This window comes from Trachemys scripta, chromosome 2 (genome assembly GCF_013100865.1).
Source record: "Trachemys scripta elegans isolate TJP31775 chromosome 2, CAS_Tse_1.0, whole genome shotgun sequence".
NCBI classification, from domain to species: domain Eukaryota; kingdom Metazoa; phylum Chordata; order Testudines; family Emydidae; genus Trachemys; species Trachemys scripta.
The window spans coordinates 179,479-205,845 of record NC_048299.1 but is presented as its reverse complement, the minus strand read 5'-3'; the positions used below and the strand labels follow the sequence as shown (position 1 = coordinate 205,845).

At 50.3% G+C, this 26,367-nt stretch overlaps 2 protein-coding genes across 2 annotated transcripts in view; both read left to right on the top strand.

Annotated features, from left to right (window-relative positions):
- LOC117871889 overlaps nucleotides 1-26,367 on the top strand; it is a 63,017-nt gene that overhangs the window by 17,073 nt on the left and 19,577 nt on the right. The window lies entirely within an intron of this gene.
- On the top strand, nucleotides 1,096-6,127 carry LOC117873923. Its single transcript, XM_034763825.1, has one exon. It carries the CDS (start codon nucleotides 1,096-1,098, stop codon nucleotides 4,915-4,917), a length of 3,822 nt encoding a protein of 1,273 aa, XP_034619716.1. The 3' UTR covers nucleotides 4,918-6,127.

The following is a 26,367-nucleotide window of genomic DNA, read 5'->3' as shown; positions in this document are numbered from 1 at the left end:
TATATTTTCTGTCTTGTGAGCGGAAACCCCTTGGTTCTCCTGTGCAAAATCACAGCAACAAGATGGAGTTTGTAGTCACATGGGCAAGTCACACGTCCACGCATGACTCAGTTCTTTACAGGCCGACGCCATTGTTTACATGTTAGGAAAGCTCAGATGTGGATTGGCGTCTCCCAAAGTTCATTGTTAGCTTAAGTGTTTCTTGATTGGGCACTTACTCAGAATAGTCCTTTCTCAAGAAGCTGACCAAATGCTTCACTGAGGCTACTTAGAATCAAAACACATTCAGATACAAATACATAGCCAATACTACAAAATGATACACATATATAGACAGCATAATGATAACCTGCAAATCATAACCTCATTCACCTTACACGACAACCTTTGTACAATATTTGCTGCAAATATATAACAGTGGTTGCAACAATGATCTATATGGTCATAGTTTATGTCAATAACATCATAGTGGGCATGTCTAGCTACATACATGACCAAAACTAGGCTCAATTACAAACACAATTTAGTTTACCATAAACTTTGGAAATCCACAGTCAACCTGTGGAACTCTTTGCCAGAGGATGTTGTGAAGGCCAAGACTATAACAAGGTTCAAAAAGGAACTAGATAACTTCATGGAGGACAGATCCATCAATGGCTATTGGCCAGGATGGGCAGGGATGGTGTCCCTAGCCTCTGTTTGGCAGAAGCTAGGAATGGGCGATAGGGAATCATCAAGTGATCCATCCCCTGTTCTGTTCATTCCCTCCAGGGTACCTGGCATTGGCCACTGTCGGAAGACAGGATACTGGGCTAGTTGGATCTTTGCTCTGACCCAGTATGGCCGTTCTTATAAGTGCATGTACGCATAACAATCTCATTATCAGCTGCTGAAACTGCCCTAGGTGCAGCAGGCTAACATAAAAATGTCATGTTAATTATAACTTTGCAAAGTCAGGGTTGTGTGTTTATGTTAGACTTATAAATGAATGAATGCTAATCTATGTTTATTCTCGCACAGACACAATGAGTGAAGCATGTTACCAGATCAGACAGTTTGTTCAGGGACATTCAGCTCTTCTTTTAATGTTAGAAAATGTCTTGCAGTTACAGAACAGAAAGGTTTCTTACCCTCTCTGCCATTTACCATGTGTCTGTCTGTACTATTCTAGGCATCACTTTATGGGACCTGGAGACACTTCAAAATCATGTAGACACAAAACCACAATCCAAGACTGAATTTCAGATTGTTGCATCTGATGCCACTGAAGACAAGGCCTCTGCCCTCAGTGTCACAGCATCGCTGAACGCCAGTTTCCTGTCTGGCCTGGTGAAAGTGAATGGATCCGCAGAATATTTAAGTGATACCAAGACATCAAAACATCAAGCTCGTGTTTCTCTCCAGTACTCAACTACAACACAGTTTAAGCAGCTGACTATGAACCATTTAGGGTACCATAATATCTCTTACCCTGATGTGTTTGACCAAGGCACAGCCACCCACGTGGTCACGGCTGTGCTGTACGGGGCGCAGGCTTTTTTTGTCTTTGATCAGGACATTTCTTCATCTGAGAACATACAAGACATACAGGGAAAACTCCAGGTTATCATTAAAAAGATACCCCTGGTTTCCATCGAAGGGGAAGGAGCTCTCAAAATGGTTGACACGGAAAAAGCACAAGCTGAAAAACTTAGTTGTAAGTTTTATGGTGATTTTGCTCTTCAGAACAATCCAGTTACTTACCAAGATGCCATGAAAACCTATTCCACTCTCCCGAAGCTGCTGGGTGCCAGCGGGGAGAAGGCCGTACCAGTGAGAGTCTGGCTGTACCCGCTGACCAAGCTGGATTCCAGAGCGGCTCAGGTCGTGCGTGAGATCAGCACAGAACTGATCTTTGATGTTCAAACCGCCCTGGAGCAACTGACAGAATTAGACATGCGATGCAATGACGCATTGAAGAATCCAATTGCCTCAACCTTCCCCGAAACCAAGAGTAAAATCCAGCAATTCAAAGATCTGTGTAAGGAACACAGACAGACTTTCCAGAAACAGCTAGCAGGACTCTTACCCTCCATTCGTGGAGGTGGAGAAGAGGAAGGGGCCCTGGTGGATGTTTTAATCTGCAAAAACCGATCACCGTTCAGTACCCAGCAACTCAATGAATTTCTGGATAAAAAGGAACGAGAAATGAATTTTGTCAATTTCTATGTTTCTGCCCTAAAGGATGTGGAAGTAGTGTCCTCCCAGAATAAACTGGATAAAATAGTAGTTGATCTTAAGAATGACTTTGTTGTCTCCTTTATGTTCACTTCATTACATGAAGAAGAACCATATTTATCAGATTTAAAACTCTACCTTCAGACCCAGTTTATGAAGAATACCCAAGATCCTGCATCAGTCAGTTATGTCAGCGACAAATCCAAACTGTGGTTTGAGGACAAACAGAGGAAACAAAATGTCCGAAAATCTGCAAAATCCATTTCAGACTTTGCCCGTGTCAATAAATCTAATGGGAAGACTAGATTCATTGTGGCCTCGGTCCCAGACAAGGACAATCCGGGAGCTTCAATTTACCTCTATGAAAATGGAGACCTGGTCAGCACTAACTATGAACCTCCATCAAAACCTCTTTCTCTCCTGATTGATGGAGTCAGACATGACTGTGTGCAGCTCACCTTTAACCCAGCAGCCTTTGGAAGGGAGGAGATATCTTGCTATCGGGTAGAGTACAGAATGGTAGGGCAGGAGAACTGGACAGTTGTGGATGTAAATAACAAAGAAGGGACGTTCACAGTAACAGGGCTACGTGCAAACACCGAGTACCAGTTCCGATACGCTGCAGTGAGCAAATCAGGGCTCAGCGAGAGCAGCGACGTGAGTGATCCTGTGAAGACACTTCCCCCGACCAGCCCTCCTGGGAAGCCAGAAAAAGTTACTGTAGAATCATCAGCCATCGCCCTCACCTGGGAGAGTCCAAGTGTCATTGCAGATGGAGTCAGTATAAGGGAGTATAAGGTGGACTATAAAGAGGAAGCTGGAGGTGAGCAGAAAGACAAATGGCTGGAACGAAGGACGGGCGAGAGAACAGAGTTCTGTACCATTGGTGGACTGAGGCCTGAGACTCCCTACAGATTCCGGGTGTCGGCTGTGTGTGCGGATGGGGCTGTGAGTGCCCCAAGTGAGGAGGTTATTGTTTCAACACAAAGAAAAGAAGAATCAAATAAATTAGCACGCTCTCTCCGCAAAAAGAGCAAGCTCATAAAAAAAGGGCAGCCATCAGTCTATGCCCTTCCATTAGAGAAGATAGCATTAGGTCCTAGGTCATCTTATCTGAAGTGCAGACTTGGAGAAAAGACACATCATGTCCCTAAAAAAGTGATTATGGTGATGGGAGCAACTGGATCAGGGAAAACTACACTCATCAATGGGATGATCAACTATGTCCTGGGTGTGCAATGGAAAGATGAATTCAGGTTCAAGCTAATTCATGAAATTACAAACAGAAGCCAAGCCCAGAGCCAGACATCTGAAGTGACTGCCTACGAGGTCAATTGCAAGAAGGGCTTCAAAGTCCCTTATTCCCTGACTATAATAGACACCCCGGGATTTGGTGATACTAGAGGAATTGAACATGACATAAATTTAACTGAGCAGATCCGAGCATTTTTTTCCACCCCAGGGGCCATTGATCAAATAGACGCCGTCTGCTTTGTAGTTCAAGCCTCCTTAGCTCGTTTGACACACGCCCAGAAGTACGTGTTTGACTCAGTGCTCTCTATCTTTGGGAAGGATATAAAAGACAATATACAAATCCTGATCACCTTCGCAGATGGACAGACACCCCCTGTCTTGGAAGCCATTAAAGAGTCTGAGGTGCCTTGTACTAAAGATGCTCAGGGTGTCCCTGTTCATTTCAAATTCAACAACTCCGCACTGTTTGCCAGCAATGCTGGAGCTGACGAGGGCAGCTGTAATTTTGATGCAATGTTCTGGGAAATGGGAGCGATCAGCATGGAGACTTTTTTTAACTCCTTAAGATCTTTAAAGACTAAAAGTTTAACATTAACCCAGGAAGTTCTCGGGGAACGGAAGAAGCTCGAGGTTGCTGTGCAAGGGCTGCAGCCACAAATCAAAGCTGGCCTGACAAAGCTAGAGGAGCTAAGACAGACTGAGCGAGCTCTGGAACAGCACAGGGGTGATATGGAGGCCAATAAAAACTTTGAGTACGAGGTAGAACGAACAGAGGCAGTGAAAGAAGATATCAGTGGCACAGGTTTGTTTATAACAAACTGCCAGAAATGTCACTTCACATGTCACGATGACTGTGCATATGCTGATGATAACGACAAATACCGTTGTTCGGCTATGGACCATTCTGGAAATTGCAGGGCTTGCCCTGGTAAATGTGTGTGGAACATTCACTTCAATCAAAAGTACAAGTGGAGATATGAAGTCATAAAAGAGAAAAAAACCTATGCAGAGCTGCAGGAAAAGTACAAAAAGGCCTCTGGTGAGGTGATGACGACAGAGAAGGTTTTCGAGAGGCTGTGTGAGGAATACACTAGAGTAGAAGTTATAGTACTAAAGCTCATTAAGAGATCATCTCTCAGCCTCCAACGCCTGCAAGAAATTGCCTTAAAACCAAACCCGCTGTCCACTCCAGAATACATTGACCTGATGATCATGTCAGAAGAGCAGGAAGTGAAGCCTGGGTACCAGGGACGCATAAAATCGCTGAAGGAGGTGAGAGAACAGGCTGTGATAATAACCAAGATCGCCAATAACGAGGAACTGCTGTCAGCAAAGAAGGAAAAGTACAGGAAGCATGAAACACCAGAGATGGGAATCGTGAAAGTTGGCAAGAAGCTCAAAAAAGGGTATAATATGGTAACAGATTGGTTGTCTGGTGGAAAATAGCCTGCAGTGAATCCCCTCACACCTGAAACATGAAAGCCTGTAAAACAAACACACTTTTCAGCTTTTATTCATGAATGGGGACTTCTGCTATTTTTACATTCCAGCTGTGTAGATATTTGGAAAATGGATCAGGGGTTCTCAAACTTTTTTTTTTTTAAACTGGGCCTCCCTTTGAAAATATTTCAGGCTGTGATGACTCCTCCCCCCCCACCCCAAAAAAAGTGGTACTCTTCCCTGAAACCAGCCGCCACCACCCTCTGGCCGCCCAGCTCTGAAGGCAGCACTGCCTCCAGCAACAGCACAAAAGTAAGGGTGGCATGGTCTGGCACAACCTTCAGAGCAAGGTGCCCAGCCAGCAGCCACTGGTCTCACAACCTCCCCCACAATAGCCTTCAACCCCCTTTTGGGTTGGGACCTCCAGTCTGAGAAACACTGCATTAGATCATCTAGTCTGATTTCTGTATAATATAGGCAGGAGAATCCACCCCTCACCCACCGCGCCGTTACTCTTGTACTGAGCCCAATAATTCACATTTGACTAAAGCATCTTCCAGAAAGGCGCCAGTCTGGACTTGGAGATGTCAAGAAATGGAGACTCCACCACTTCTCTAGGCAGCCTGTTCCGATGGTTAATCACCTCCCTGTTAAACATTTGTGCCTTAATTCTAATGTGAATTGGTCTCACTTTAACTTCCACCCACTGATTCTTTTTCTGCCTTTCTCAAATGGTCACTTTGGCTGCTGTGGGATCCCCAGTATCTTTGTTGTTGGGGCAGGACTAATAAAGGGTTGTTATCCTGGTTATCCTTGCATCTGAAGAAGTGAGGTTTTTACCCACGAAAGCTTATGCCCAAATAAATCTGTTAGTCTTTAAGGTGCCACCAGACTCCTTGTTGTTTTTATCTTGGTTGTGTGAATCAAGGACAGTAGAGCTGTACTTGGCATTTTCCGACTGAGGGACTCACCCTCAACTGAGCAGCTCTCGCTAGGCAAGGGACAGGGTTTCCAAAGCCCAGTTATTACTCTGCTGTGTAATAACAGAGCTCAGTTAGAGTTTTGTTACATACGGTATAGGGAAAGCCACTGACATCTAGGTCTAAAGCAGGGTGGGCAAGCTATGGTCCTCAGGCTCCTGCTGGGGAGCAGCCTCCAGGACATACATGGCTCAGTGCCATTACTCTGCGCGGCTCCTGGAAGCAGTGGCATGGCCCCCTTCTGGCTCCTACACGGAGGGGTAGCCAGAGGGTGCTGGCCCTGCCCCTAGTGCCACCTCCACAGCTCCCATTGGCCAGGAACTGTGGCCAATGGGAGCTGCAGGGGTGACACCTGTGAACGGGGCAGCGTGTGGAGCCTCCTGGCTACCCCTCTGTATAGGAGCCAGAGGGGGGACATGCCGCTGCTTCTGGGAGCTGCTTGAGGTAAGCGCCACCTGGAGCCTGCACCCCTGACCCCCTCCTGCGCCCCGACCCCTTGCCCTAGTCCTGATCTCCCACCCTCTGAACCCCTTCGTCCCAGCCCAGAGCAATCTCCTGCACCCTCATCCCCAGCCCCACCCAAGAGCCCGCACCCCCAGCTCGAGCTCTCACACCCCACTCACACCCCAACTCCTGCCCCAGTATGGAGCCCCTTCCCACACCTTGAACTCCTAATTTCTGGCCCCACCCCAGAGCCCTCACCCCCTCCCACACCCCAACCCCCAATTTCATGAGCATTCATGGCCTGCTATACAATTTCCATACCCAGATGTATCCCCCTTTTCTGACCAGGTCTGCAGATGCACCTTGGAACTCTGAGTCTGCATGATCCAAGGACAGCAGCTGTGAGTGAGGTGCAGGGAAAGGACAGGCACATTAATGGGACTTTAGGGTTGCTGGACTTTGCTCATGAGTTACATTTATGAATCCTGTTTGTGGTGTTTCCCCAACATAATGCTGCATTGTTTCCCTCCTTTATTAAAGGGCTTTTGCTACACTCAGACTCTGTGCTTGTGAGAGGGGAAGTGTTGCCTCTTAGAGGCACCCGGGGGGGGGTGTAATTGTCCCAAGTCACTGGGTGGGGGCTCGAGCCGGTTGCATTATGTTATTGAAACAGAACCCCTAGATACTCAGAGGGTTACACATAAACACACCCAAGTCTCTCCCCTCCAGCTAGCTGTCAGGGAAGCATTCATTCAGACCCTGCTTACATCCCTATTGCCCAGCGAATCGAGCCCAGCGCTGTGGCCCTTGCAGGGGAGAACATGGAGAGAGCAGTGAATTCTCCTCTGCTTCCCATTTCCCCCCGGCGTTCCTCCTCCCTCTGCGGCTGCTCGCTCTCTGGGAGCACGTTGCAGGCAGTAGCTGGGGTCGGTGGGTTTGATGGCGTCTGTCTTGTGTTTCAGTGGCTGGGTGGCCCCATCCCCTCTCTGACTGCTCCTCGCTCCCTCCATCTGTCCCGTGCCAGGAGAGGGGTTACAGCTGGGTCACTGCCTGCCACACGCCCTGTGCTGAGGAGAGACCTGCAGAAAGGCCATGGGAGCCAGGGAGCCCCAGGTGCGCTGTTGATGCTGTTAGAGCTGCAGTGCTAGGGGCTGCTGTTACCCGCTCTCCCCTGTAACACCCCATCCCCAGACACCCCCCAGCACACCCTGGCCAGGCAGAGCCGTGAACACGCCCCTTGGCCAGGCACTGAGTGGGGGCTCCAGCCCCACTGAGATCAGGGGATGGGCCTGGTTCTTATGGGTCCATCCTGCCTCTTGCAAGCATATGCGGGATCAGGAATTTTTCCCCAGGTCAGACGGTCAGTGACCTTGGGCATTTTCACCTTCCTCTGCAGTGTGTGGGTGCGGGTCACTTGCCTGCATTCTCTGGGTGTATCTCACCTCAACATTTCCCTGCCATGGCAGGGCCTGGAGCACTGGTGCACCTCGGCCCCTCCTATTCTCTGCCTGTGGCACGTAACAGTCTAGTCTCCTGAGGCTGCAGTGCTTGGGCTCAGCGTGCAGGTGCTGGCGGGTGAGGGTGGCCTGTGGTACGCAGGAAGTCAGACTGGATGATCTAGGGGTCCCTGCTGGCTTTAAACACTTTGACTCTGTGAACGAAGCTGACTCCTCAAAACTGCCCTGAGATGGGATTTCTGGGCCTGGTCACCACAGCAACCAGCAGCAACTGGCTTGAGAAGAGACTCCATGACATACTGATGTGTCCCCCGGGACCGTCACACGATGGGCAGGGAACCACGAGGGCAAATCCTGGTGGGCTGCGGCCTTTCCCAGGCCAAACTGCCGCTGTGTCAACATCCCGTTCCTGAGTATGAGCTGAGCCCCAGCTCTGACACTGGAGCCCGTCGCAGGGCAGTGTTTTCCCTCCATGGAATTTCCTCCTGCCCCTCTGACCTTCTCTGGCTCTGATCAGCCCGTAGCTCCCAGCCAGGGAGTGTGCTTTTCCTCTCTCCCATGGTATCGGTCTCCCTCTGGGGTTTGCATTATTGTCGTTAGAGAACATTGTGTATTCTGATCGCAGCTCTGGGGTTCTTGTCTGACTTCCCATGTCACCCCCGCTAGGAAATTCACAGCTACGGCGCAGGCTGGCGGTGTTCACAGTGGCACCTCCTTGTTAAGGGGAGACTGGTTCACAGCATCACAGAAACATCGGGACGGAAGGGCCCTCGAGGGGTCATCAGTCCTGCCCCTGCGCTGAGGCAGGGCCAAGGTAACCCAGACCATCCCTGTCTGGAGTTTGTCCAACCTGTTCTTACACACCTCCAGTGACGGGTGACGCTCTGGGGTTCACCCAGCCCAGTGAGGGTTGGGTCACCCCTGCCCTGTAACCCTGGGTGCGTCCATGCTGCTCACAGCCCAGTGCCCTCACCCTGGCTTAGGCCAGCCCAGTTACTCCTCGCAGGGCGACACCAACAGCCCTTCCAGCTCCAAATCTCGTCCCCCCAGAACTGTCCAGTCCCCGTCCCTGGACATCCCAGCAGTTATCAAGTTGGCTGTGTCAGAGAGCCAGCGCCCACACAGCCTGCGGGTGAGCTGAGGGGGTTTACCCGGTAGCTTAGCATGCAGCACTCAGAGGGTTTTGCAATGAAATGAGAGCACGTGTATTAACAAAGAACAGCCCTGTAAGTGATTTCAAGTAAAAGTGAAAGAGAGGAAAGGCTACAGTAAAACAAAGCAGACACGCTCTCTAGTGGCTAAAACTGCATTCTAGCAAGTTACGATCTTTGCCTCAGGAGGCTCACAGAGGTGTGAGCTGCTCCACTCATGGCAATAGATGTTCCCATCCCATCCTGTATTGGTGCTGGAGTGCCTGTGCCATGCATCGAGCACGCCTGTTCTCAGCTCCCCACTCCCATCTCAGGCCTCTGCCTCGGGGATGCATCAGCCAGGCCTATTCTTTGTGCCCAGTAAAGCTCAGGTCCATTACGCCTTCTGATGCCGGGCAGGAACTCAGCGAGTCTCTCCCAGCGGAGAACTGAGTCATCAGCGCTGGGACACTGGTGCAGGGCTCTCTGGTGTCATTTTCAGTATGGCAGCCAATCCTTCCCATGCCAGCCCAGCACCGCACCATACCCCAGTCAGAGCACTGCCCAGGAAAGGGTGCCAGGGTAGGATTGTTGGGAGTGCTGAATGGCTTTGGGATACACTTGTGGAGTGGTGAACTTCCTCAATATTGCACACGCGACTCCACTTTCTGTTTTCAGCCTAAATCGGGTTAAAAGAGTTGAACTATCAAAACTTTCACTGAATGAAAAGTTCAGCATTTTTGATCAAAATGAAAGATAACAGTCATCAGCTATGTTAAGGGCTGTTACAAAGAGCACCTTGATCAATTTTTCTCTTTCTACACTAAAGGTAGGAGAAGAAGCAAAGGGCTAAATCGCCAGCAGTGGGGATTTAGGTTCGATATTAGGAAAAACTTTCTAACTCTCAGGGTAGTTAAACTCTGGAACAGGCTTCCAAAGGAGGTTGTGAAATTCTGATCACTGGAGAACAGGTTGGATAAACACCTGTTGGGGCTGGTCTAGGTTCACTTGTCCGCTCCCCTACCAAATATCTGTGTTATTCTTTTACCAAGATCATTTGTAAGTAATTTTATTTTGATTTTTAACTGTTATGGTCTGTCAGGGCTGTATCCCCACTTTGAACTTTAGGGTACAAATGTGGGGGCCTGCATGAAAACTTCTAAGCTTAACTACCAGCTTAGGTCTGGTCCGCTGCCACCATCCCAATGGATTCCCTCCCTGGGAAGCCTTGAGAAACCTTTCACCAATTCCCTGGTGAATACAGATCCAAACCCCTTGGATCTTAAAACAAGGAAAAATCAATCAGGTTCTTAAAAAGAAGGCTTTTAATTAAAGAAAAAGGTAAAAATCATCTCTGTAAAATCAGTATGGAAATAACCTTACAGGGTAATCAAACTTAAAGAGCTCAGAGGACTCCCCTCTAGTCTTAGGTTCAAAGTACAGCAAACAAAGATAAACACTCTAGTAAAAGGTACATTTACAAGTTGAGAAAACAAAGGAAAACTAACACGCCTTGCCTGGCTATTTACTTACAAGTTTGAAATAGGAGAGACTTGTTTAGAAAGATGTGGAGAACCTGGATTGATGTCTGGTCCCTCTCAGTCCCGAGAGCGAACGCACTCCCAAAAACAAAGAGCACAAACAAAAGCCTCCCCTCCGCCCCCCCCAAGATTTGAAAGTATCTTGTCCCCTTATTGGTCCTTTGGGTCAGATGCCAGTCAGGTTACCTGAGCTTCTTAACCCTTTACAGGTAAAAGGATTTTGGAGTCTCTGGCCAGGAGGGATTTTATAGTACTGTATATAGGACAGCTGTTACCCTTCCCTTTATAGTTATGACACCCCCCCCAAATCACAGATAGTGTTGGACGTTCGGTTCCACACTGGCTGTGATTTCTTCCTGGAGTTCTAGGAGAAAGAGTTAATAAGACACATGTACCTTTAGACATACTACTGATTATATAAAAAACTAACAATAGGTTTCATTCCAAGAACAATTGTTAACCAGTTAACTCTGGGAAACTTTCCTGGGAGAGAGCATCAGCCACTTTGTTAGAAGCTCCCGAAGTGTGTTGTATTTCAAAATCAAAATCTTGGAGAGCTAAACTCCACCGAAGAAGTTTTATGTTGTTCCCCTTGGCGGTATGAAGCCACTGTAGCGCAGCATGGTCTGTTTGTAGTTGGAACCGCCGTCCCCAAACATACGGGCGTAGCTTTTCCAGCGCGTACACAATGGCGTAGCATTCCTTCTCGCTGATTGACCAATGGGTTTCCCTCTCAGACAGTTTCTTACTGAGAAACATGACAGGATGGAATTCTTGATCCGGTCCTTCCTGCATTAAAACTGCTCCCACGCCTCGCTCGGATGCATCTGTGGTTACTAGGAACGGTTTGTCAAAGTCTGGGGCCCTTAGCACAGGGTCAGACATGAGTGTTGCCTTAAGCTGGTTAAAGGCCTTCTGACACTCATCAGTCCACTGAACTGCATTTGGCTGTTTCTTTCTGGTTAGGTCTGTCAGCGGGGCGGCGATTTGGCTGTAGTGTGGTACAAATCGCCTATAATATCCAGCCAAGCCTAAGAAGGATTGGACCTGTTTCTTAGACTTTGGAACCGGCCACTTTTGGATAGCATCCACTTTGGCCTGTAGGGGATTTATAGTTCCTCAACCCACCTGGTGCCCCAGGTATGTCACTCTGTTTTGGCCTATTTTAGCCTTAACAGTTAGTCCTGCCTGCTGGATGCGCTCAAAGACTTTTTCCAGGTGCTCCAGGTGCTCTGCCCATGAATCAGAAAAAATGGCCACATCAAGGTAGGCAACTGCAGATTCTCCCAATCCCACTAGGAGACCATCTACAAGTCTTTGGAAGGTGGCGGGTGCATTTCGCAACCCGAAAGGGAGTACATTGAATTCATACACCCCTGCCTGGGTGACGAAGACTGACCTTTCCTTAGCGGGTTCATCCAGTGGTACTTGCCAGTACCCCTTGGTTAAGTCTAAAGTAGAGATGAATTGGGCATGTCCCAATTTCTCCAATAGCTCATCTGTGCGTGGCATTGGATAGTTGTCAGGACGAGTTACAGCATTTAGCTTACAGTAGTCCACGCAAAAGCGTATTTCCCCATCTGGTTTGGGAACTAGAACCACTGGAGATGCCCATGCACTATTAGAGGGGTGGATTATACCCATCAGTAGTATGTCCTGGATCTCCCTTTGCATAGCAGTTTTGTCATGAGGTGACTCCCGGTAGGGTGGGGTTCTAATTGGGTGAGCATTACCTGTGTCAATTGAGTGGTATGCCCGTTCGGTCCGTCCTGGAGTGGCTGAGAACACTGGTGCAAAGCTTGCGCACAGCTCCTTGATCTGCTGTCGCTGCAGACGTCCAAGGGTCGTGGAGAGGTTCACCTCTTCTACGCCACCATCCTTTTTTCCTTCGTAGTAGATACCTTCAGGCCACTCCACGTCATCTGTTTCCTGGGCTGTAAACTGGCAAATGTTTAATTTTCTGGAATAAAAGGGCTTAAGAGAATTAACATGGTATACCTTAGGCTTTATGTTGGAGGTGGGGGAGGCTATGAGATAGTTAACAGCTCCTAGGCGCTCCTGGACCGTGAATGGTCCTTCCCACGACGCTTCCATTTTATGGGCCTGGAGCGCCTTTAAGACCATGACTTGGTCTCCTACTTTGAAGGACCGTTCTCTGGAATGTTTATCATACCAGGCCTTTTGCTCTTCCTGAGCATCCTTTAGGTTTTCTTTAGCAAGGGCTAAAGAGTATCGGAGGGTGCTTTGTAGGTTGCTTACAAAGTCTAGAATGTTAGTTCCTGGAGAAGGCGTAAACCCCTCCCATTGCTGCTTCACCAACTGTAATGTCCCCTTAACCTCACGGCCATACACAAGTTCAAATGGTGAAAACCCTAAACTGGGATGTGGTACAGCCCTGTAGGCGAAAAGCAACTTCTGCAACACTAGGTCCCAATCATTGGAGTGTTCATTTACGAATTTATGTATCATGGCCCCCAAAGTTCCATTAAACCTCTCCACCAGGCCATTGGTTTCATGGTGGTAAGGGGTGGCAACCAAGTGATTCACCCCATGAGCTTCCCACAGGTTTTTCATGGTCCCTGCCAGGAAATTAGTTCCCGAATCTGTAATGATGTTGGAGGGCCAACCTACCCTGGCAAAAATGTCTGTTAATGCCTGGCACACACTTTTAGCCCTGGTGTTGCTTAAGGGTACTGCCTCCGGCCATCGGGTAGCAAAATCCATGAAAGTCAGTATGTACTGTTTCCTCTGGGTGTCTTCTTTGGGAAAGGACCCAGAATATCCACAGCTACTCGCTGAAATGGGACCTCAATTATGGGTAGTGGCTGGAGAGGGGCTTTAACCTGGTCTTGGGGCTTTCCCACTCGTTGGCACACCTCACAAGACCGGATATAATTAGCAACGTCCTTACCCATTCCCTCCCAGTGGAAGGACTTCCCCAACCGGTCTTTGGTTCTGTTCACCCCAGAATGGCCACTGGGATGATCATGGGCTAAGCTCAAGAGCTTTACCCGATACTTAGTGGGAACTACCAACTGTCTTTGAGGATGCCAGTCTTCCTGGTGCCCACCAGAAAGAGTCTCCTTGTATAAAAGTCCTTGTTCTACAACAAACCGGGATCGGTTAGAAGAGCTAAGAGGCAGTGGGGTGCTCCGCGCCGCCGCCCAAGCTTTCTGAAGGCTGTCATCTGCTTCCTGCTCGGCCTGGAACTGTTCCCTTGATGCTGGAGACATCAGTTCCTCCTTGGACTGTGGACTGGGGCTTGGTCCCTCTGGAAGCGATGCAGGTGTTGGGGCTGTTTCCATTGACTGTGATCTGCTGTCCACTGGTGCACTATGTGGTATCTCAGGCTCTGGCTGAGCCTCTCGGGTAGGGTTATCTGCTGCTTCTGTCAGGTCAGGCTCACTGGTGCCCTCTGACGTTGGAGTTGTAGACGGATTTGCAAGCGCTGGACTCAGGGCTGGCAATGGTTCTGTTGCTGGTTGTGTTGCCAGTTCCGGTTCTGGGACTGGCTTTGGCTGGGTCTCTGGGATTGGATCCACTATGGCTGTTGCAGTCGGTGGCAGGGGATCCGGTTCCACTACCTTTGTTTGGGTCTCTGGTAACACAGACGGGGCCCTGGTGGACGGCTCGGGAACAGGAATGGGGGTGAAAGCTTGCTTAGCCTGGCTGCGGGTGACTATTCCCACCCTCTTGGCTAGCTTCACATGGTTGGCCAAGTCTTCCCCCAGCAGCATGGGGATGGGATAATTGTCATAGACTGCAAAAGTCCACATTCCTGACCAGCCCTTGTACTGGACATGCAACTTGGCTGTAGGCAAGGTTACAGACTGTGACATGAAGGGTTGAATTGTCACTGGAGCCTCCAGGTTGATGAGTTTGGGGTCCACTAGGGATTGGTGGATAGTCGACACTTGTGCCCCAGTGTCCCTCCACGCAATATCCTTCTTTCCGCCCACTCTCAAGGTTTCCCTTCGCTCTGAGGGTATGAGAGAGGCATCTGGGCCTGGGGATCTTTGGTATGATTGGGGTGTAATGAACTGTAATCGGTTGGGGTTCCTGGGGCAGTGAGCCTTTATATGTCCCAGTTCATTACATTTAAAACATCGCCCTGCTAAGGTATCACCGGGGCGATGTTGGTTGGTGGAGATTGGTGTGGTGGGGTGAGAAGGCGTCTGGGGTTTCCCTTGGGATGTAGGTGGGGCCTTGGGTTGTCCCCGGTGGTAAGGTTTTGTTTCGGGTTGCCCCTTCTGATATTCGCTCCAACTGCTACTAGTTTTTTTTCTTTTCTGCCATCTCCCCCCCTCGGTTACAGTTTTGGGCTTCCCATCTAGGATGTACCTTTCTATTTCCTCAGGAACACCCTCTAAAAACTGCTCCATTTGCATTAGGAAGGGCAACTCTTCTGTAGATTTAACATTTGCTTCTGATATCCAGGCATCCCAATTTTTCCCAATGTGGTAGGCATGTCGGGTAAATGACACGTCTGGTTTCCAGCTTAGGGCTCTGAACCGCCGACGGGCATGCTCGGGTGTTAGCCCCATTCTGATGCTGGCCTTGTTTTTAAAAAGTTCATAACTGTTCATGTGTTCCTTAGGCATTTCAGCCGCCACCTCTGCTAAAGATCCACTGAGCTGCGGCCTCAGCTCTACCATGTACTGGTTTGTAGAGATGCTGTACCCAAGGCAGGCCCTTTCAAAATTTTCTAAGAAGGCCTCAGTATCATTGCCTGCCTTGTAGGTGGAGAATTTTCTGGGATGGGAAGCAGTACCTGGAGAGGGGTTGTTAGGGTTGGCTGGATTATTCTGCCTAGCCCTTGCTAATTCCAGTTCATGCTTCCTCTCTTTTTCCCTCTCCTCCATCTCTTTTTCTTTCAGCTCCATCTCTTTTTGCTTTAGTTCCATCTCTGTTTTTCCTCCATAGCTCTTTTGTGTGCAGCCTCAGCCCTGGCCATCTGTCTGTCATGTTTCTTTTCATTCTCCTCAGCCTGGAATTTGGCTAATTCTAGGTCCTGTTGCAAAGTTCTTTTTTTTTTGCCTGACATTTTCTGGTCTACCTTAGCTATCGGGGGGGGAGGGGGGGAAACAGTTTGGAATCTTTGGTTACTGTAATGTGACTCTTAAAAAAAAAAAAAGTAAAACAGGCTTTTGTGTCTTGTCTTGGCAATATGTTAATGACCCTCCAGTGCTCACAGCTGGAGCTTCCCTCCTAACAAAAAGCTCTCTGTTAGAAGCTCTTATCTCTCCTTCACTGCTTCCCCAGCATCTCAAAGGAGGGGAAAAAAATCTGGCTTTTGGTTCCTAAAAAAATCCCTCACCACTGCTCACCATGTCAAGGCTGCTTCCCCACTCTGAACTTTAGGGTACAAATGTGGGGGCCTGCATGAAACTTCTAAGCTTAACTACCAGCTTCTCTGGTCCACTGCCACCACTCCCAATGGGCTAACTCCCTTCCCTGGGTAGCCTTGAGAGACTCTTCACCAATTCCCTGGTGAATACAGATCCAAACCCCTTGGATCTAAAAACAAGGGGAAAAAATCAGGTATTAAGAAAAAAAGGCTTTTAATTAAAGAAATGAAAGGTAAAAGAAAAACCCTCTGGGAGAGATTAGCATACCAGCTACTCACAGACAACAGATTCCAAACACAGAGGATGTTCCCCTGGGCAAACCCTTAATTACACAAAAAAAAAAGATACCCAAAATACCCAATTTGACTATTCCTCTAATTGCACAAGACAGGTTACAAAGAAATAAACAAACCTATTTATTTCCTTCACTAATACTCACTACTTAATAAGAGGCTGAATTCTGGAGTTTTCCCACTCTGGTCCAAAGTGAAAACTTCCAGACAAGGGAACTTTCCTCCTTCCCTTTGAACCATCTTGTCCTCCCATTGGTTCCTCTGGTCAGGTGTCAGCTAGGCTAGGTGAACTTCTTAACCCTTTACAGGTAAAAGAGGCATTAACCCTTAACTGTCTGTTTATGACACCCAGCAAGAAAAGAAGCAGGAAATGCAATAAGTCTGGAACATAATGGGTCTTCTCAGGCAGCAAACACAAATGCTGCAGCTCCCTCCCCCCTTGCAGTCTGTGGAGAGCTCCATGGTAGCAGCTCCCTACACCCGCCAATGCTCCATTGCGCACAGGACCTGCAGCCGCATCTGTACATCAGAACTGGGCTGAGACAGAGAACAGATATTTGACTGCTGGTGCAGCCACAGCCAAAGCAGTGAGCGCACTGCCCCCTGCACAGCGCTAAGGGATGAAAACTAAACCCCCATGAAAACCCGATCCACTCTCCTATTTATCATCGTCCCCAGGCTCAGCGACCCCCAGCCCCAAGCAGCAGAGCAACAATCGGAATGAAAAGCTGCTCAGAATGCGAGACCAGCCCTTGGAACACACCAGACCAGTCAGTGGGAGCAACACATTAAAACCAGCCGCGAGCTGGACCTCTACCGATCCCTGCGCAGAACGATCCCACCGCAGACACCTCGCCACAAAGACGTGCAGAAGTGAGGCCTTTCCTGCCCCAGCCCAGACTCAGTGACCCTAAACAAACGGTGGAATCGGGGGCACAGAGCACAGTCAGAACCCAGAAAGGAGCCTGTGACCCCCATGGGACAGAGCCGAGATCGGAGTTGAAATGTTCCTCTGTCAGTGTCCCAAATACAAGTGCAAACCAATGTTCCACCATCTTCTCAGGAGCTAGAACACATCTCCCTGGGAAACAATGAGGCGCACACTATAGAAAATGACAGGATGACGCTACAGAGCAGCCGGCCACTGGGGCAGGAATGAAGAGAAATGGATCCAGGGATCAAATTCCAAACACACTTGTAACCCCGTCCTGAGCACAGCGCCCCAGTAACAGTCTCCCCAGTGCTGGGTGCACAGCTAACACCTCTCCACTCCGACGTGGTGTTCCCCTGCGGCTGCACCCTGGGTAGGTCACACCCACCCCGACAGACACTGCAGGCCTGGCTTTAAACCACTTTGGCAGCATGCAGAGAGCTTGCCGTGCCCATGGCCTCTCGCTGAACTGAAATGGGGCTTATGAACGTCTGGAGAATGATGGACTCGTGTGTCTCAATGCTCCGGTGAGCGAGAACCAGAGGGGCAGGAACCAGCCGTGTATGTAAAACGCTTTCCTGCATCATAGAGCAGTGTCCTTATTACTGGCTTCCTCATGCTTCATATTCCACTGGTAAAGGGCTTTCCTCCCACTCCCCATCCCCTCTGGATCACCGCTGGTTGTTCCACCTCCTCCACCACCTGGGAGCCATTTTTACCCCCTCTTTCTACTAATTGCCCCATTCGATGCTGTCCCTGATTCTGGCCAGATTTTCCTCTTGAACACTGTCCAGCATCGTTTCGACTCGTACCTTTGACAGCAACTATTTCTGTGCAGAGTTTGTCCTTAGTTACTGTTTAGCTGTTTTTGTGCCAAGGAAGGAAGTAAAGCCGGCTGAGTCACTGTAATCTTGGAACAGAGCTCGTTTGTGTGTTTCTGTGATTTCCGAGAAACAGAACGAGTTCTCCCAAACCGTTTGCTGTGCACCTCCCGCAGCCCCAATCCATGCACATGGGGCGGCATCTGACTGAGGCCTGGTCTGACTCTGCATTACAAAGTTAGGTCAATGTAGCCACCTTGCATTAACCTAGGTGTGCAAGTGTCTATACTTAAATTTGTGTTGCACCAGAGTAAGCGCCGTTACAGCCACACAGTCACACCAGCGCCTCGAGCAGTGCTGAGCCAGGGTCAATTGACGGAGGCCGACGCAGCGTGAGTGGAGACACCGAGTTACTTGTCGACCTAACCCATGGGCGGCAGATGAACCACGGGCTTGGGGAGGCTATGCCCAACTCCTGGCTGGCCTGCTCCTTCTGCCCAGGCCCTCCCTTCCCGTCCCCTTTCCATGCTGGAGCCCGAAGACCCACCCCCTCCACCAGCCCTGGAGCACTGCACAGGCAGAGCGGCCTGTAGCCGTGGTCCCAGGAGTGGCAGGTGTGGGGGGGAGGAGCAGCACAGCCCCCCCAGGCCCGGAGCGTCGGGCAGGTGGGCGGGCAGTGCAGCCCCAGCCCCCGAGCACCAGGCGGGTGGGCAGCACAAGCCCCAGCTCCAGCCGCCTGGACTCGCTGTCTGCAGCCAGCCCCCCTCAGCCCCAGCCCAGGGTAAGGGCGCCTGAGCTCTCCCAAAAGTGGGGCTGAGGGTCCCCGTCCCCCTGCGTGAGATGGAGGCAAAAGCAGCCCCCTGCCTGTGTCCCAGGCCCCCCACCCAGGGCAAGTGGAGGGACCCAGGCTCCCCACAGCTGCCCGTGCAGCTCTCCCCGACCCAGCTCCAGCGGGGGGAGGGGGCCTCGGAGCTGCAGCCTGGCCATGGTAAGAGCTGGATGGGCAGCTGTGGAGAGCGGCGCCAGATCCTCCATCGCCCCCCAGACCCCCCGCCCAGGGCAGGTAGAGGGTCCACGACTCCATGGCCCCTCACAGCTGCCTGCCCGTAGGGTGACCAGATGTCCCAATTTTATAGGGACAGTCCCGATATTTGGGGCTTTTTCTTATATAGTCTCCTATTACCCCCCACCCACTGTCCTGATTTTTCACACTGGCTGTCTGGTCACCTTACCTGCCCGGCTCTTACCATGGCCAGGCTGCAGCTCCGAGCCCCCCACTGGAGCCAGGTTGGGGCAGATTTGGGGAGCCAACGTGGAGTCACAGACCCTCCACTTGCCCTGGGCTGGGCAGGGAGCCTGGGGGGCTGGGACACGGGCCACTCTCGGCCCCTCCCCCCGCACCCCGGGCATGTGCAGGATCCGTCTCGGTTCCCCATAGCTGCCCAGGCTCCTTGGCCGGTCTCCATGCTGGCCTGGTCGGGTGTATGGCCTCGGGGGAAGAGGAGGGGAAGGAGGCAGGGTCTGCCCCAGTGAAAAGTGGGATATCCCTAGTCTCCCCATTCCGGTGCTATTAGCCTAGGGCCCCAGCCGCAGGGGAAGGAAAGAGCCGCGGCACAGCGCGGCGGGAAGCAGGAGGGAGCCTGGGGGTGGAGTGTGGGTGGGACCACACAGGCCATTTGGGGCGGCTCAGCTTTTCCCTGCCTTTGATACCTGTTGCCCATGCTCAGAGTCCTCCCGCAGCTGTCCCACAATGCCCCACAGTGATCACATGTCAATAAACGGTTAGGTACAATGTAAGCCAAGACTATTGGTTTTTAAAAGAAAATGCTTTTATAAATGGTGCATGATTTCCTGTAACTGACCGTAGCTGGGTTTGTTCAGTGGGTTTTTTACTTAGTTATAATCCCCTTTATGATATAATCATGTGAACTCCGGCCTCCGGGGACTCCTGAGCAGTGGAAGCCCCCATCTCCTCTAAAGCCCTGTGAATTTTTGAAAGGCCTTTTCCTGATTGTTCAGCTTGGGGAGCAGACTGGGTGTGCAGCTCCCCAGCTGACCCTGCCGGCTCCACAGGCCAGTTGCTCTCCTGCTTGGCATAGACAGGAGCTACGGGATCTCCTGGGCCCGTGGGCAGAAGAGGCTGTGCAGATACGGGTATGGACCAGCCGTAGAAACGTGGATCTCTATGAGCAGATTGTACAGGGGAGCCAGGAGAAAAGTCTCCCTTTCTCTTGATGTAATCTGGGGCAGGAGGTCTGGTGCCAAAACAGGGACATGTGTGCGTCCTTTGCCCCACTGCAGTTCAGGAACCTATTGCTGCAAATCCATTCACACTGGGCTTTGGGTCTGTCACACCAGAAATCTGGTTCCTGTCTCCAGTGTGCAGGTTCTTAGGGGTGTATGAAGTCTTGTTTAATTACAGCAGCAGCTAAGGTTGAGACTCACTTACTGCGTAAGAGGGAATTTTCTAAGTGCTCAGATTGTCTTGAATATTGCTGTTCCTCCTGGGGGTGCCAGGCAGGGTTAATGGTCCATATTTGGGATTTTTGACTAAGTAGTCCCTGAGATGAAGCCTCCTATAAATCACATGACATCTCAATTTCCTAGCACCCACAGTGTTTTTTTGTTTTCCTCTGAAGCTCAAATGGCTGTTTCCTCCCTCCCTCCCCCACCCCCACTCCCACCCCCAACCCCAGGTGTTCTCACCAGCTTGGGACTGATCTCACCGAGTGTCTGCCCCTTTCGGGAAGCAATATTCCCAGAGTTCTTCAAGCTAAAGTTTGGAACTACAACCTAGGTGGAGCCAAGCTGACGTACTAAAGAGAGTCAACTGCACATATGCTATAGACCAGGGATGAGCAAACTTTTTGGCCCAAGGGCAACATCGAGGTTGCGAAACTGTATGCAGGGCCGGGTAGGGAAGGTTGTGCCCTCCAAACATCCTGGCCCCCGCCCCCATCCGCCCCCTCCCACTTCCTGCCTCCTGACTGCCCCCCTCAAAACCTCTGACCCATCTGTCATGGAGTGTGGGGGAGACAAGGCCCTGCACCCCCGGCTCCCTGCGATTCACCATGACTCTCAGCCAGCCAGTAAAGCAGAAGGTTTATTTGGATGACAGGAATACAGTCCAAGGCAGGTCTTGCAGGTACAGACAACAGGACCCCCTCAGTTAGGTCCATCTTGGGGGAGACAGGGAGGTCAGAGCCCCATCTGGGCTCCCCTCCATTTTCCCAGCCAGCTCCAAACTGAAACTCCCTCCAGCCGTCTCACTCAGCCCCCCCCCCCCCCGGCTCCTCCCCAGCCTTTGTCCAGTTTCCCGGGCAGAGGTGTCACCTGGCCTCCAACCCCCTTCCTGGGTTCTCATGTTACGTGCTCAGGTATTTTCCCTCAAGGAAAGTCTCCCATCCCCAATGCAGACAGCCCCAGCAAAACTCCCCTGCAACCTTCCCAGGTCAATACTCCCCACTCAGTATTCAAAGACCACATTAAGAACATTCCCACTTTGTCACAGCATCCAACCCCCCCACTCCTTGTCCCCTGACTGCCCCGATTCCTATCCACACCTCTGCCCCCTGACAGGCTCCCTGGGATTCCCACGCCTATCCAACTGTCCCCTGCTCCCAGTCTCCTGACCGCCCCCCCCAACCTCCCCCTCATCCAACTGCCCACTGCTCCCTGTCCCCTAACTGCACCCCGGGACCCTCTGCCCCTTATCCAACCTCCCACCCCGGTCCCTGCCCCCTTACCATGCTGCTCAGAGCGGCGGGACTGGCAGCCCACCGCCCGGCCGGAGCCAGCCACGGTGCCATGCTGCCAGGCGGGAGCTCGCAGCCCTGCTACCCAGAGCGCTGGCAGCACGGCGAGCTGAGGCTGCATGGGACAGGGGACAGCAGGGGAGGGGCCGCGGGCTGGCCTCCCTGGCCGGGAGCTCAGAGGCTGGGCAGGACGGTCCCGCGAGCTGTAGTTTGCTCACCTCTGTCATAGACCCATAAGCCATACAGCTCCTCCTGGCAAATTGGTTGAATCACTCATTAAAGAAAGAACATCAGGAAGGTCATGATCCTATAGGGTCTAACCAGCATGGATTCTGCCAACCAGCGTCACGTCTCACTAGTCTCAGAATTCTTTGCTTTATTGACAGTTCCCTGGACAGAGGAGAGCCGGCGGAGCCTGCTCTGGCTTCCTTTCTCCTAGCCAGTGTTTGATCCACGATGACCCTTTGCCTCTCACCCTGTGACTGCTTAGCTTGTCTGGGAGCCTCTTGTGCAGGACTTTGTCAAAGGCCCTTTGGAAGTCTGAGGGTCTGTGCACACGGCTAAATCGGTGCATGGGCTCCCCTCCCCAAGCCAGCTTGACTCCAGCCAGCGCAGGTAACAATAGCTGTGTAAACAGCGCAGTGCAGCCTTCAGAGGGGCTAGTGCGCCGAGTGCACACTCCCAGGCCAGGCCGGACCACAGGCAATTCCCATCATGGCAGAAGGTTCCATGCTAGTCCCGTGTGGTTTAAGTTATTTAAGTTAATGATCTGCTCAGGGCTGGGGGTGAGCAGGGAGAGAGCAAAATCTGCAGCTGACAACAAGGGTATTTAGATGAGTCAGGATCAGAGGGGGCTGGAAGGAACTCAAGAGAGACCTGAAGAAGCTCTAGGAACAGGCAACGAGTAAAACTCACTGTTGATAAATGCAAAGTGATGCTCACTGGAGGGAAAGCTTTAAACTCCTCAGATACTTTGCAGGTTTCTAGGGCAATTGTCCTGACTCATCAAAGGGTCCTGAGCATCACTGTAGGCAGCTCGGTGATGACGTCTGCTCAGGGTGTTGCTGTGGTCAAAAGAGCTAGCAAGATATTAGGGTCCATAAGGAATGGGATAATGCAAAGAATATCATAGTGTCTTTATACAAATCGATAGTGTGGGATAACGGGATATTGTGGGCACTGGTCATCCCGTCTCTAACAGGCGATTGCAGACCTGGTAGGGGGCTCAGAAGGGCAATGAGAATAGTCAATATCCAGAGTTGTTTTAATTAATGGTGACAAATTTGGGGCAGTGTATTAAGCCTCGTGCTTCAGGGCTTAAGCAAATCTCTCTTAGAGACCAGGATGAGATGTATCAGCATGGACGGAGGAGGGGCGGGGGTTGTCCCACATCTGCCCCATGTGAGGTTCTTACACCTTCCTGTGAATCACGAGGGGCTGGGCACTGTCAGAGACAGGCTGCAGAAAAAGGGAGCTGAAGACAGAGTCTTATTTCAAACTGTTACATGTTCCCAGTCACCCAACCCCAGACCCAACATGTCAGATGGATTTCAGCACATGGGGGAAGAGAATCTATCAGATGTTGCAGACATGGAGGAAGAGCTGAGTAACCGGATTGCAGCCCTGATGGGAGAGAGGTACCAGCACTCCAGTTCTCCGGTTCGCACACTGCTCTGTTTCCGATGCTGTGGCAGGTTGAGAGCCGTCAGGTTACCCAGTTCCTATAAAACACATCTGGAATTGTTCTCCAGTCAGAGGTTGCTTGCTAATCAGGTTCCAACTCCACCCCACCACCCCACACAAATTACACAGACCAATAATGAATTTGAAATAATTGATTTTATCTCTGTCTTTCGATAAGCACTTCGTTTCAGTTTTACTTTGTATCAATGACATAACAGAAGCATTCCTATAAATTGGTATCAGTCCTGTCGGAGCCCCGTAGCCTGGCAGGACGGCACAGCAGAAGGAAGGCGCTCCAGAGGCTGCAGGAGGAGCACACGTTCGTTCTCCAGGCACACAGGTATTGTCCTACACTTGGTTGCAATGTCTGACTAAAGAATTTGTATATCTGAAGATCTGTCACTGAAAATGCTCCTTGGTTACAGGGAAAAAAATTATTTGACTGGCAGATCTCTCTCTCTCTCTCTCTCTCTCTCTCTCTCTCTGTACAAGATCCAGCTGACACCAATTCCCAAGGGAGATGGAATCACCCAGAAGCTTTAATTGAACTTGGTTAATAATCTCATGCTAATTTGAAAGCTTATCAATAAATTTAGTATCTTTAGCATCCCATTGCAGAGGATGTCCCCCTCTATAAACATGAATTCACGGCGTGTAGGTTTTGCTGGTCTATAGGTCATTCCCTGGTGATAACTACAGCTGGTCAGATATTATGTGTCAAATGAATGATGAACTTGTCACATTTTTGGTTAGTGAATCACTCCTGACTTCTGCAAGTGTGTTCATGATTTGTAAACTATTCAGAATACTTTGGATGAAATGCTTTCTGCCAGTGTATGTGTTTGCATCCTCTTCACTTTGAATGTTATTCATTCCAATAAGTTTTCAAAGAATATTCATTTGTGCTAAAACTCATTACGCTTTTGTGATTTGTGAACCTTTTAATAAATAACCTAGGGTGACCAGATGTCCCGATAAAATTGGGACTGTCCCGATATTTAATCCTTTCTCTCGTGTCCCGATCAATGTACGATTGGGACGCCATTTGTCCCAATATTCAGGTAAGGAGGTGAGCGGGAGGGAGGTGCTGACCCTGTGGGTGCTCCAGCCCTGGAGCACCCACGGGGAAAAATTAAAGCCAAGCTCCCCCCTCCTCGCCTCCTTTTCCCCCTCCCCCAGTGCGCCGCATCCCCGCTCCTCCCCCCTTCCCAGCACTTCTGGCCGCTTAACAGCTGTTTGGTGGCGCTTAGCTCTTTCCAGGAGGGAGGGGGGAAGAGCGGGGACGCGGCGCGCTCAGGGGAGGAGGTGGAGAAGAGGCAGGACAGGGGCAGGGACTTGGGGGAAGGGGGTGGAAATGAGGGTGAAGTGACAGTGGATGCTTGGGTGGGAAGAGGCAGGGGGTGGGCAAGCACCCACCCGGCAGAGGGGAAGTCGGCACCGTAGGGGTGAGTGGCTGGTGGGGGGGTGTGAAGAGGCGAGTGGTGGGCAGGTGAGCGGGGGGGGTGAGGAGGTGAATGGGGGACAGAGGAGGGACGCAGCAAGCCAGTGGGGGATGAGGAAGGGCGCGGGGGGGGGCGAGCGGGGAGAGGGTGGGACCTGGGGCAGAGTGGGGGCAGAGCCTGGAAGGAGCGGGGGTGAACTGTGGGCAGGGCTGATGGCACCCCAATGTGTCCCAATATTTTAGTGTTGTGATCTGGTCACCCTAAAATAACCAGCAGTTGCCTGAATACTTGTAATGAGTGATATAACGTCATGAATCCTAACGAGCTGAAGTTGGTGCTTGTAGACAAAGCTCTGAAATACCCGGACCCAGTTGTCTTGGAGACCAGCCTCTTACCAGTGCTGACCAGGGATCAGGTAAGCTCAGCTGGAAAGATCCTAATGTTGCCGAATCTATACTAGTAACTGAAATCCCCAGGCTGTGTCACAGGTGTCATTTGTAAAGTCATGTGTAAAAAAGCCAAAAATGGTTGAAAGCTTAAAAATTGGACTGTAACAGACTGAATCCCAGTGGGGATTGAACCTGGTGATATTTGGAACAGAAGAAGCTCTCAGCCAGGCTCTTAGGAGTTTCCATCACTTCACACTGGTGCGGACAGTCTAGATTTCAGAGTGACGTCTGATGACATGAGCAGTGAATGAAGCTCCCCAGCCCACCTTTTCTGCCTGTGGCCCTGCCCATGCTCCACCCCTGCTCTGCCCCAGGCCCCACCCCTCCCACTTTCTCCATGCTCTCTTCCCTCCTCACCCCACTCATCCCCTTCCAGCCAATTCCCAGACCCCAAATGAAGCACATGATGTTTGAAAAAACCACTCCTCTGCAATTTCTTTCTAAAGAAAATGGAGCATGTTTTCCACTGCAGGCCAGATGGTGAAGACTGGACATGCAGAAGGTACCTAATTAAAAGCACTAAACTTGGGAATAAAAAATGTCAGTCCCAGGTTTTTTGATGTGCCCTGAAGGTTGTCAGAGATTTATTTGCAAAAATTTTGTAGTAAGGGCAAGTCAGCTGTCCTGCTGAATAGAACATTAACTATTATGGAATACACGATGCAGCTCTTCTCTGTTTTACATTTTCTTAATCAGTATTTCTAAGCTGATTTTATATTTAAATGTACTCTTAGTAATCATTCCAGATTACTACATATTTAACTCACTGAAACAAAGACATTATTTAAAATTAATCAGTCACAGAGGGTTAGTGTGTTCATAACAATGTTCATTGCTTTTAGAAAAAGGGACAATCATTTACTGTGTGTGATCTCCATAACAATAGACATGTTTATGAAATTTCACCAACTTTAAAAAATGTTTCCAAAGATTTTAGGCATAACAAAGGATTTTATATCTTACTAAGGTACTGATTTTGCTGGAGAGCTCTCTTAAAACTAGTTCACCAAATTGTCAGAACAATAAAGAAAGGTGGACAAATGAGATTCCCTATCTGGAAGAAAAGGGGTGTTGTCCCTTTAAGGGCTCTCTTCCATGCGGGAGGGGGGGTGAAGAAAGAAAGATTATAAGGATGGACAGGACAGGAAGACTTTGGAAGCAAGTTTTTTGTACTATAGTAAT

Excerpts from the sequence above, each read along its gene's own strand:
- LOC117873923 (XM_034763825.1), top strand. The coding sequence starts at position 1,096 with ATGTCTTGCAGTTACAGAACAGAAAGGTTTCTTACCCTCTCTGCCATT.